The sequence below is a fragment of the Erpetoichthys calabaricus genome, chromosome 17, assembly GCF_900747795.2.
Source record: "Erpetoichthys calabaricus chromosome 17, fErpCal1.3, whole genome shotgun sequence".
NCBI classification, from domain to species: Eukaryota; Metazoa; Chordata; class Cladistia; order Polypteriformes; family Polypteridae; genus Erpetoichthys; species Erpetoichthys calabaricus.
In genome coordinates, this window is record NC_041410.2 from 71985514 (window position 1) to 71997912 (window position 12399).

General features: G+C 37.0%; 1 protein-coding gene across 2 annotated transcripts in view; it reads right to left on the reverse strand.

Annotated features, from left to right (window-relative positions):
• The window catches only part of mctp2a (multiple C2 domains, transmembrane 2a), a 339546-nt gene that overhangs the window by 154202 nt on the left and 172945 nt on the right, over positions 1 to 12399 (reverse strand). For both annotated transcript variants that reach the window (XM_028823594.2, XM_028823595.2), the window contains 2 exons: positions 4011 to 4113; positions 2811 to 2913 (listed from right to left, as the gene is read on the reverse strand). In XM_028823594.2, coding sequence (XP_028679427.1) covers positions 2811 to 2913; positions 4011 to 4113 — 206 coding nt within the window. The remainder of the gene's footprint in view (positions 1 to 2810; positions 2914 to 4010; positions 4114 to 12399) is intronic.

The following is a 12399-nucleotide window of genomic DNA, read 5'->3' on the forward strand; positions in this document are numbered from 1 at the left end:
AAAGTAACAAAACTATTCATGAGCTCTAGATCATCTCTAAAAAGACTGACTCCTAATTACATTTCAGATTCTGTTAACCTTCCCTATCAACCACTGTCACTAGCCTTGAAATCATACTTAGCAGTACTTTGAAATTTGAAAATAATATCTCTGCACCAGACAGGACATTCTTATACTGAATGCACAACTTTTCTAGTGTTTAACACTATATCTCTTTCTTTAATGCAGAATGACTGTCATGCTTTCAAGCCTTCAACTGGATATCCTGCATTTCAGAGGTTTTCCTGCTCAAAAGTGTCAACAGATTACAACATGTTCAAAATAGTGCTGCCAGAGTTCTGACAAGGACCATGTGTAATGAATGCATCACCCTCTAAAGCAGCTTGACTACACTAGATTCCTAGATGCTTTCATATGACAGTGCGTTCAGAACTCTACTACTGACTTACAAAGCTGTTAATTTCAACATTCTAGACTGCCTGTCATTGTTCCTTGCATAATACCAACCTGCCAGACAAGTAAGATCCATTGATGCCGATTTTCTCACTATTCCAAAGACTTGCTGCAGTTCTCAGCAAGTACTTTTTCAGGTATATGATTTGTTCAGCGTAGGAAACTTTTTCTAGTTCTGTTCATAAGGCCTTACCAAATAAAGGTTGAAAAGTTACCTCACTTCTTCACATTGTAATTAGTTATCTGTAAAACTATATTCTCCAGTTTGAATTTTACAAGCCAATTGAACTGATCCAGGTTCAGTCAGGCATAAAAATACACACCACATCATGACTCTCAAAACTGTGAAACCTGAATAATTATTTTTCAGCACAAAAGGAAAGGCAGACATTTTAAATTTCTGGACAGCTTAGTTAAGAATGAGAGATGTTTGAGGGTAGATGGAAAATTATGTACCATTTGCATTGTAGCTTATACACTAGAATCCCTAAAGCCTATGAAAAAACTCACCTTTAATTCCTTTGCATCTCTCCATCAGTGTCTTTTGTTTTGTAAATGTGTTGATCAGCACAAGCATCCTGCTATCCCATCCCCCCACCAACGCAGCTCAAGTTGCAGAGAAGATTCTCAGAGCAGCTCATTACTCAAAACGTACGTGCTTGGAATTGAACTGATGACCTCTTGTTTATTAGTCAGCAATTCTCACTGCTGCACCACCCAAGCGGTCGTGTCAGCGTCATACCCTAACCCGATTTCTTTTTCTACAGCTGTATTCTTGAAGAAAAGTACACTTGCTTTGTTATACTTTTACCTTTTGTGAAAGTGTTTATTTGATATTTGGACTTCTGTCTTCATATATTATACACTTCATGTCTACATTTTATCAATTTATACTAAAATATGAAAAACATTCCTTATTCAGTTATGTGTTCAACAATTCCTGACATCCAACATTTACATAGATTGATGTGGACACGAAACACACATGAAATGTATGTATTCCAAATGCCGAAATATTATTTACCTTCTACAATTCCAGGGACCTCACACCCAGATATAGAGACTTTAGCTCTGAGAATCTAGCAGGCTGCTTGAGCTACTCGACACATTTACAAAACAAAAGACACTGATGGAGAGGTGTGAAGGAATTTACGGTTGGCCGGGATTACAAGTTTTTTCGTAGGCTTCAGGGATTCTAGTGTTAAGAATTTTTTTTTCCTGCTAATGACTTATGTTTAGGACAGGTTGGCCAGAAATAATCACTCGATAATTACGTCTTCTTAATACAGTGTTGATTATAAAAATAACAAGAACATGTTAATCCTCAAGATGAACTGACTTCTTGAATTATAAATATGATCATATTACAAGATACCCTTAGGAAGACATCAAAGATTAATGTTAAAGACTGGTGCTATGTTTTTAATTCATTTCAAATGAAACAGCAAATCAGAGCATTTCATTTGCTTAAAAAAAGGTTGTAAAGTCTTTATTTTGTGATTTAAAATATTTCATACAGTAGCAAGCATAGTAATACCACCACAAGAGTTCCTTTTTGGTATATTGCAACATAAATACTATTAAAAGAAAACTAATCACCAGCTATGCCAAATTAAGTGTGCTTCCTATTGAGGCACCTACCGCATTAGTGCAGAATGCTGCTTATACTGTACATACAATGTCAGCTAAAAGTTTGGAATCATGCAGAATGTTTCACATTTTTCATAACAAATTACTCATTTATTTTTAATCACAGTACCGTTAAACAGCCTTAAATAGTACACACTAAGTATCAGTGTCATCAACAACTGTGAAAAAGAAAGGTTGAAATGGACAAAAGAACATATATATTGGATGGTGGATTTCTAACTTTAGCTTATATTAACCTTAATTTTAATTTTCCAGTTTAAGATAAAGGATTTGTCTTTAAACCTCTTGCAGATTAAACTGGTATCTAGTGTGTACTATTTAAGGAAATGGTCATCCAAGGACCTGTAGGGTGTTTTGTTTCTCAAACTACTGAAGTAATGTACTATATTTTATCTGTTTATTACGTCAGAAATATTGGGATTTATAATTAAATAATAAAGCACACAAGAAAAATTATAATAATGGCTACAAACACTGGAAGGAAGTTAGCACTTTGCAGCATATGTCTGTCATGGCAAAGGCAGTTCTGAGAGTAAATTTGCTATTTTTTTTAAACATAAACTTTTTACAAAAAACACAATTCTGTATCTGATTTACAAATGTTACAATATAGAAAATATACAGTTATGTAGTGTATAAACCTTAAAAAAATGATATAATCAAACAAAATGAGGGGTGATTAAAACCAAGAATCCTACATAACTCACTGAAAGCAGAGGGATAGCAACTTTTCCAAGGAAATCAGGAGGTTTGTCTCCATCTTCATCAAAAACAATCACCTCCAATACATCATGAATATCTTTAATGGGCCTATTATTTAAAAAAAAAAAAAAGTTTATATTATATATATATATATATATATATATATATATATATATATATATATATATATATATATATATATATATCAAACACAGTTTTTATTATGAAACAACTTTAACTATTTACTGATTTTTACAATCCTGTATTTAGCCAAATAAATGACAAATCAAGGGGCAGTTCCTTCAAACCATTTTTATTTTAGAGTATTAAATCTAAACTTTACTGAAACAATGCAGACATCAAAACAAAAAAACAAAACAATCTAAAGGCAAAACCACATGAATGGTATTTATAAAATCAACAGAGGTTAGGAGTCAAAACATAGATTTATAGTCTTAAGTACCTTTAACATAGGGTACCAAAACCTTCTAAAATCTAGGGACCATGAGACATGCAGTAAATATGATTTTTTGGCCACTATCAATACCATTGTATCTGGTCCCTCTGGTAAATTAGATATTAAATAACTGGCTTAAAGCCAGTCTAAAAATCTTATTTGCTGCATTTGTTGTAGGTTGATAGGTGAAACACAGAGACAGTTAGCATATGGTTTCAGGGAGCAGGTTTGAACTGTTAAGATCAAATACGTACAAAGCCTGTTATAGAAAACTATACATCCCTTGATTCAACCCACACTGATCTCCTGATTCTGTTTGTTTACAGGGATTCAAAAGTACTTTTCAGATAAAAAACAGAAGAAGCCCAGTTCATTTTCAACCTGGGATCACATATTTCTTCAGGTCTTAATGACCGACTAAAATTTTAAACTCTCTAATGGTAGATTTTTACACCTACTGCCACCTTTCACCTGCCCTGGCTTTGTTTCCTCCCTTCCCTCTTACATACATTACCTGCTCTTTCCGCTTCCTTTATATACCCGATAATATCTATACAGCCAAAATGTGACTCTTACCTTCTTTCCTTTTCAGCTTGGAAATAATCCTTAACCTTTTTTACTTTCCAATGCATGCTGATATAGTCCTTGACTAATTAAGGCCATATTATCACAGTAAACACAAATTTCACTGCAATTAACTACTGATGGTATATTTAGAGACTTGAAAAGGCAATATTAAGTAACTTACAATGTAAAAACTTTATTCCACTCTGGATTGAGGTTCTTATAGACTGTGTGAGTTTGTAAATGGTTGTTTCCAAGCTCTATAACACAGAATGGGTCACTTTTGCCTGAAAAGAAAAAAAAAAGTAAATTCACAAAAACAGATTTCACAACTCATTTTACATTGCTGTACATCAGAAATTAAGTCAGATTGGTCACCTTTGCTTTTTTATGCAGAGACACAAGTTACGAGGGAAACAATTTGAGAATGTAAGGTTGGTAAAAGCTCCTTCAAAATTTACCAAACTAAGTACATGTTTAAATTACAGTAGCCTTCCCACCCTGAGACACACTGTCATTTTTAAGTCCCATGAGACAGTTCACCCCTTACTGACATTATTGCACCTAAATTACATGCCTAAAAATAAATGGCTATTACTCTGCTTACGTAATAAAAGGAACTGTAAATGGCCGAAGAGAAACATGTACAGCACTTATGTTAAAAGTATTTATATGATTAAAAGCCTTTGTTTACCCCAATATCAACTAAATTAAGCACAAAACTAACTGGTGATTTACAGATATCTTTAGAAAAACTGGATTTTATAGCACATAACCAAGACATTTTACAATTCACAGCCCTGGAATCTACATTCTGTTCTGTCCTAACCAGCAGGTGTGGGGAACATGTTGGTGAAGAATTCACAGATTCACTGATCTTCACTTTGCAGACGATGCTGTGATCTTCACAGAGTCAATGGAGGCTCTGATTGGGGCTCTCAACAGACTGAGGAGTCTGTGTCTAGGATTGTGAGTGTCCTGAATAAAAAGCAAGATCCAGGCCTTCAATGACCTCTTGGGCATAGCCATCAGCAGTGTGTTTGTCTGTGGAGAGAGTGTGGACCATGTCGAGAGGTTTACTTACCTCAGCAGTGATATTCATGTCTCTGGTGACTCTTCCTATGAAGTCAGTAGATGGATTATGAGAGCATGGGGGTTATAAGGTCGCTGGAATGGGTTGTGTGGTGCTCCTGATATCTTTACAAAGGTCCAAGTGTTTAGAGTCCTGGTGCCTCCCGTTTTCCTATATGTTTGCGAGACATGGGTGCTATCCAGTGACCTGAGATGAAGACTGGACTCCTTCGGTACTGTGTCCTTTCAGAGAATCCTTGGGTATCTCTGGTTTGAATTTGTGTCAAACGAGTGGTTGCTCATGGAGTCCAGAATGAGGGCACATTACCTGCATTGTGAGGGAGCGTCAGTTATGGCACTACAGCCATGTGGCGCGATTGCCTGAGGGTGATCGGGCCCATAGGTTCCTCATTGTTGAGGACCTGAGTGGCTGTACCAGGCCAATGGGACACCCATGTAACACCTGGCTGCGGCAGATAGGTGGTCATTTCTAGGGGGTGGGACTGGGCTGTGTGTCTGCCTGTGGGGTTGCCAACCAGGATCCCGGGATGTTTCAGCATGTGGTGGGTGCGGCAATGTGCTGTACCAGTTCATGCCCCTCAACATAACCTGACTTGACCCAACCAGTCAGCTATCATTGTACAAACTTTAATCAAAATCAGAATTCACTTTATTGGCCAGGTACACTAATTTATCTTAGGAAATATATAAAATAAAAATAAAAAGATAGTAGGATTAAAATGTCCAGGCAGTATAGTGCGCCGGTATGCATAGATACGGAGTAGAAGCTCAGACCTGATTAGTAAGAATAACTGCATGTGCAAAAAAAAAAAAACTGTTTACAAGACATGTTGTATTAACTTTCACTGGACAAGAATGTTTGCTGGAGGGAAGTCTTTGGAACAGCTGATGCCCTGGGTGAGTCGGATCAACAATAATCTTTGCAGCCCTCTTATAGGACTTCAATGCATGGCAAGTTACAGCCTATGATCCTTGCACAGGCTTTGATAACGTGTTGAATATTGGTCTTAGCTTGAACAGAGGTAGCAAAAAAAAACAGTTATAGATGAGGTCAGAAAGGACTTGGTGATGTCTGTGTAGAATCGGCCCAATATTGCTTGAGGGAGATTGAATTTCCTCAGCTCTTGCAAAAAGAACATTCTCTGATGGGCTTTCTTAATAATGCAGGTGATGTTTTTGTCCCACTTAAGGTTTTGTGACAGCACGCGTTTTTTAAATGTTGAGGTCCAAATTATTATGGCTGCACCACAATGTCAGATTTTCTACTTATTGGCTGTATATAGACTATTCATTGCTTAAAAAGAAGCCCATTAGTATTCTGGCATCTGCAAATTTAGAGAGTTTGACAGACGAATCCCCAGAGGTACCGTCATTTGTATAAAGTAAGAATTGTAGTGGGGAAAGGACACATCGCTGTGGTGAACCGGTACTAAGTGTTAATGAGTCAGACATGTGTGTTACCAACCGCACGTATTGTTTCCTATCTGTAAGAAAGTCTGTGATCCAATGGCAGATTGAATTAGGCAGGTTGAACTGGGTGACTTTCTTATCTAGAAGCTCTAAGATGATTGTATTGTAAACACAGCTAAAGTACACAAACAAGATCCTCACATATGCCCCTGGCTTATCAAAGTGTGGGTAAATAAAGCTCAAACCTAAATTCACTGCATTACCCACAGAGCAGTTGGCTCTGTATGCAAACTGAAATAGGTCCAGGAAATCTTTTGTAGCATTCTTGAGGTAATTCAGAAAAAGGCATTCAAAGGTCTTCATAACCGCAGAAATTAACACTAGAATCCCTGAAGCCTGTGTTAATTGTGCACCGATATGACCTTTGTTTTGCTAATGTGTCTATTGGCCGCAGGCAGGCAGCCTGCTACCCTATCCCCCACCGAGGCAGCTGAAGTCAGACACAAAATACTCACAATTGAAGTCTGTTTATCTGGCAGTGAGGTGTCTGGAAATGTACAAGAAAGTAATACATCATTATTTGAAATACATACATTTCATGTGTGCTCCGTGTCTACAACGATCTGTGGAAATGTAGGCTGACATTTTTGCTAGGCACATAAAAGTACACTTGTTTCGTTATACCATGTCTTTATTTGAAAACTAACAGTGTCAGATCAGGGGGACCGTGAATGTGACTGAGAGAATAAAACTGAATTAAAAAAGCTACCTTTTACAGGTACTAAAGCTTTACACAGTCTGTTAACACTAGAATTACCAAAGCCTACGACAAAAGTCGTAATTCCAGCCCACCTTAAATCCCTTCGCACCTCTCCGTCAGCGTCTTTTGTCTTGTAAATGTAACACTAACTTTTACAAGTACTATAAATTTACACCGGCTGTTACAGACGCAAATCAAATGTACATTTTTATTATATAACTGGCTGTGTAAGCCCGAGCTGTAAAAAGCACAGGATCCTAGAAACTATTGAAATCGTCAGGAAAAAAAATTTAAATTTAGAGATGCCGGGTAATTGAAAGGAACTACTCTGGGCATCTCTCTCCTAGAAAGGGATACCGCTTTGCCGATGTGCTTGCCTTGCTTTTGTATTAGCCGCTAAGTGTGTGACTCTTTCTTCTGAGGTTTTTTTTTTTGCCGAGAGGCTGGCCTTGCTTGTGCATCCTCGGAGGTGGAGCCCTTACCCCAACTCCACCTCTCACTTCTGGGATGGACAGACACACACTTCCACGTGTAGCTGCTTATATAGAAGATAGTAACAATAAAAGCAGCCCACCACTCATAGCATTAAATGCGGGGAACACCCGGGATCAAACTGGCAACGTATTGATTACAGTATGAAGCAGCCGTTCTTACCCCTGCACCAACAAAGCAGATATCTGCGAAATAGCCACGTTTCTACTTTGAAGCATACAAACACACACATTCATGCAGAAGTTTTTACTTCGTATCAGTTGATATTTGGGTTTCAGTTTTCACACATTGACAGCAACATGTAAATTGAACAATTTCTTTTTCTTTGATTTTATTCCTGAACACAAGCACATTTGTTTTGTTATACCTTTTGTGAAAGTATTTATTTGATATTTGGCCTTTTTTTCATTATTACTAGAACATATGAAAAAAAATTCTTTTTTGTTATGTGTTCAACATTTCTTGCAAGGCAAGGCATTTGCACAGATCGTTGTAGACATGGAACACACATGAAATGTATGTATTTCAAATAACAATATATTATTTTCCAATACAATTTCAGACACCCCACTGTCGGATTAACAGATTTTAGCTGTGAGTGTTTTGGTTCTGATTTCAGCTGCCTCGGTGGAGAATGGGATAGCAGACTATCTGCCTGCCTGTGGCTGATTGACGCATTTGCAAAACAAAGGCCATAAAAGTGCGCAATTAACACTGTGATAAGGAGGTGTAAGTAAAATTAAGGTGGCCCAGCATTACAAATATTTTCGCAAGCTTTGGAGATTTTAGTTTTAAAGATACTGGTCTGTAGTCATTTAGACCTGTGACCTTTGATTTTTTTGCTACTGGAATGATGGTGGATCTCTTGAACAGGGCAAGAACAGTGCACATATCCAGAAACTGATTGAAAACATCTACAAATACTGTAGACAGCTGGTCTACACAGTGCCCAAGTGTGGAGGGGAAAATAAGGTCTCGGCCTGCAGCTTTTTTAATATTTTACTCTTTGAATAAGCTGCAGATGTCTTTTGTAGTGATAACAGGAGGAGAAAGCTAAGAAGAAGAGGAGTGTAGAGTAGTAACAGTGAGACCATCAGGCAGATATATGTCCCATTGTCTTTCAAAGAGACCATAAAACTGATTTAACTGATTAGGCAGACTGGGATCAGCAGAACTGTTTGATGTTTGTTTCTTGTAGTTAGTGACCTATGTTAAAGCCTCATATCCTATAGCATTGAAAAGTTATACTGTTTGGCACAAGGATTCCCCCTTTTAGAAACGTAGTGTCCCTTTTTGGAAACATTTATTGTCTTCCACCTAGACAATTTCTCAAAACAAATTTTGCAGTAACAGCTTTTTTTCATTTTTAGAAACACACACACACAATAAATAACTCTGAAGCAACAAGTGAACAGTTTGTAACTATATGTGCAAGATTATGTTCTCATCCAAAACTTTACTTTCAAAATTATTTTCATACCACCCTTGAAACAATTTCTGTTTACCACAGAAAAACAGGCGTTACATTTTGGACACTAGATGGGATCTTGGTGCTGCAATTCACATATATACAGTAATCCCTCCTCCATTGTGGGGGTTGCGTTCCAGAGCCACCCGCGAAATAAGAAAATCCGCGAAGTAGAAACCATATGTTTATATGGTTATTTTTATATTGTCATGCTTGGGTCACAGAGTTGCGCAGAAACACAGGAGGTTGTAGAGAGACAGGAACATTATTCAAACACTGCAAACAAACATTTGTCTCCTTTTTCAAAAGTTTAAACTGTGCTCCATGACAAGACAGAGGTGACAGTTCCGTCTCACAATTAAAAGAATGCAAACATATTTTCCTCTCAAAGGAGTGCGCGTCAGGAGCAGAGACAGAGTCAGAGAGATAGAGAAAAGCAAACAAATCAATAGGGCTGTTTGGCTTTTAAGTATTGCGAAGCACCGCGGCACAAAGCTGTGGAAGGCGGCAGCTCACACCCCCTCCGTCAGGAGCAGGGAGAGAGAGAGAGATAGAGAGAGAGAGAGAGACAGAGTTTGTTTTTCAATCAAAAATCAATACGTGCCCTTCGAGCTTTTAAGTATGCGAAGCACCGTGCAGCATGTCGTTTCAGGAAGCAGCTGCACAAAAGATAGCAACGTGAAGATAATCTTTCAAGCATTTTTAGACGAGCGTCCGTATCGTCTAGGTGTGCAAACAGCCCCCCTGCTCAATCCCCCTACGTCAGGATCAGAGAAAGTCAGCGCAAGAGAGAGAGAAAAGTAAGCTGGGTGGCTTCTCAGCCATCTGCCAATAGCGTCCCTTGTATGAAATCAACTGGGCAAACCAACTGAGGAAGCATGTACCAGAAATTAAAAGACCCACTGTCCGCAGAAATCCGTGAACCAGCAAAAAATCCGCGATATATATTTAAATATGCTTACATATAAAATCCGCGATGGAGTGAAGCCGCGAAAGGCGAAGCGCGATATAGCGAGGGATTACTGTACTGTGGGTCAACTGCAATAGCAGGCAGAAGTTCAGTAAGTATCTATCTATTGTGTATTGCTGCTTTTTTCTTGAATTTCATGTCTGGAATAAATTAAATACATAAAGTGTTTTGCAGTGCTGGTTTATGGGGGTTGGGACAATGCCTTTCCTGATAGCCCTGGGCACATGGCAGGAAACAGGCAGCCATGAGCGTAGAGCCAGTCATTAGCCACATGCACATAGACAAGTGTTTCTTAGCCATGTTTAAGTCACAGGTGACAGTAACTTGGTAACAAGCACATTAGACTTGTTCACAACATAATTTGCCCCACCCCTGACACCAAAGGTTTAACAGATCTGTGTGAGATTTTTTTATCCCATTTCTGATTGTGCTTACTTCACCAAGTACCAACTTCATAATCCCAACTGCTCACCTAAAACTACCAATTTTAGGTATCAATTTTTAAATTTTTTTTATCTATTTAAATCATGCTTGTTTCTGATTTCTGCTGTATTTGGGGTGGTTGGCAGGCAATTAGAAAACAGGGGGCTTTTATACCGTTAACAAGCCACTAGCTGAGATGTTTTTTTCTTCTCTCATGTGCTAATGACATATCGATATTTGGTTGAAGTATGGGGGGGATCATCATATGAAACTTCGAGAGGCACAAGTACAACAAAACAGTTCTCACAGGTATGCTAAGAAACACTGCCTATACTCTAAGTAGTAATTGAAAGAGGACTGCTCAGTAAACTAACATAGGTAAAATGTGAACCAGACACCATGTTGTTATGGTAACTGAACCCATGATGCTTGAGCTGTAAAAATGCATGTTACAACGCTTCAAAGTTATACTAAAATACTTACAAATAAAATGTAGCATCAAGTCCTTCATCAACCACTTTGTTCTCAATAAATTCAACAGAATCTGACTCAAGCTTTGTGCATAATGATGCATAAAGATGAACTGTCGCAGAAGAAATTTATTTCCTGTCATTTATGCATAGCTGTGACATGAGATATGAATGGCCAATCGCAGACAACTATACATTATTAAAATTATCTGTGCAAAATTTTAGTAAAGCAAAGCAGTGCCACATAACACCAAAAAATAAAAAGAGAACTTACTTTTTAAAAGTAATACTAGTAGCCTCAGCACCAACTCTGACACACTGTAAGAATACTATACAGGAATAATGTGTTCTTAGGCTTGAAATATATCCCATGACTGGGGCACCTGTAAAACTGAGAGTCTTACCAGAGTTTGGTATCCTTATAGTGAAAAGGCTCTGCTTCCTACCATAGTTTCAATGTGTCAAGCAGTATATGACTGCAATATGCATTTTTCAATACAGATATTAAAAAGTGAATACATTTAAAGCTGGAGTGAAGGCATTTACAACTTTGTATATCAAAAAGGAGTATTTTAAAATCTGCTCTAAATTTAACTTCCAAGGCACTGACTTGCAAACTAGAACTTACAATTGTTCTTCCTAATTACTATATATTAAGCAGGCATATTTTTTAATTCAGCACAGAGTAATAATTCAAACAACATGAATAATTTAACAATAAAGGTCCTCAGAATACTTAATACTGCTTGATACAAATAAATTATTTAGCTTTTCTATAGTCTATATATGAAAAACATGAATTGGGCAACATTATGAAGACTGACATTTCCTCCATTAATCAATCAACATTTTATATAGCGCCTTTCTCAGTGAGTATCTTGAAAAACCAAAATAAATTCACCAGCTAATGTGTTTATAACATATGCAATGTTGTGTATTATGTGCATAAAACATGGAAAAACAAATATATTGTGTATGATAGCCAAAGTGTTCAGACACAATTAACCTTATACAATGGAAAACAGGCTACTGATTTAGCAGCCAGAAAATAATAAAAAAGAAAGGATAAAGAGAATGGGCATCTTTATTATAGTTTCACTTTTAATTGTGGACTGCTGATATATGTTATGCTAAAAGAAATTCTAAAGATGAAATTAATTTCAAATAATTTCATATTGATATCAAAATATTATTATTATTAAAAGTTCAAAGGCATGTGATTAAGGACGTCGGTCCAAATTAGAAATGTAGATGGTACTTTCAATCCATAATAATTATAAACTTGTCAAAGAAACAAATATGTTTTATCATCAGCTTTTCTTCTGCTCAAATGACATTTTTATTTTTAGAAAACTACACCTGCAAACGTGGGATTAAAATCTTGGTAATGAAAACTTTTACTTTATTTAGTAAAAATTATTATCATTTCACACCAGCATAGATATGTAACATACACATATGAAAGTACAGTATTTAATTATTATTTTA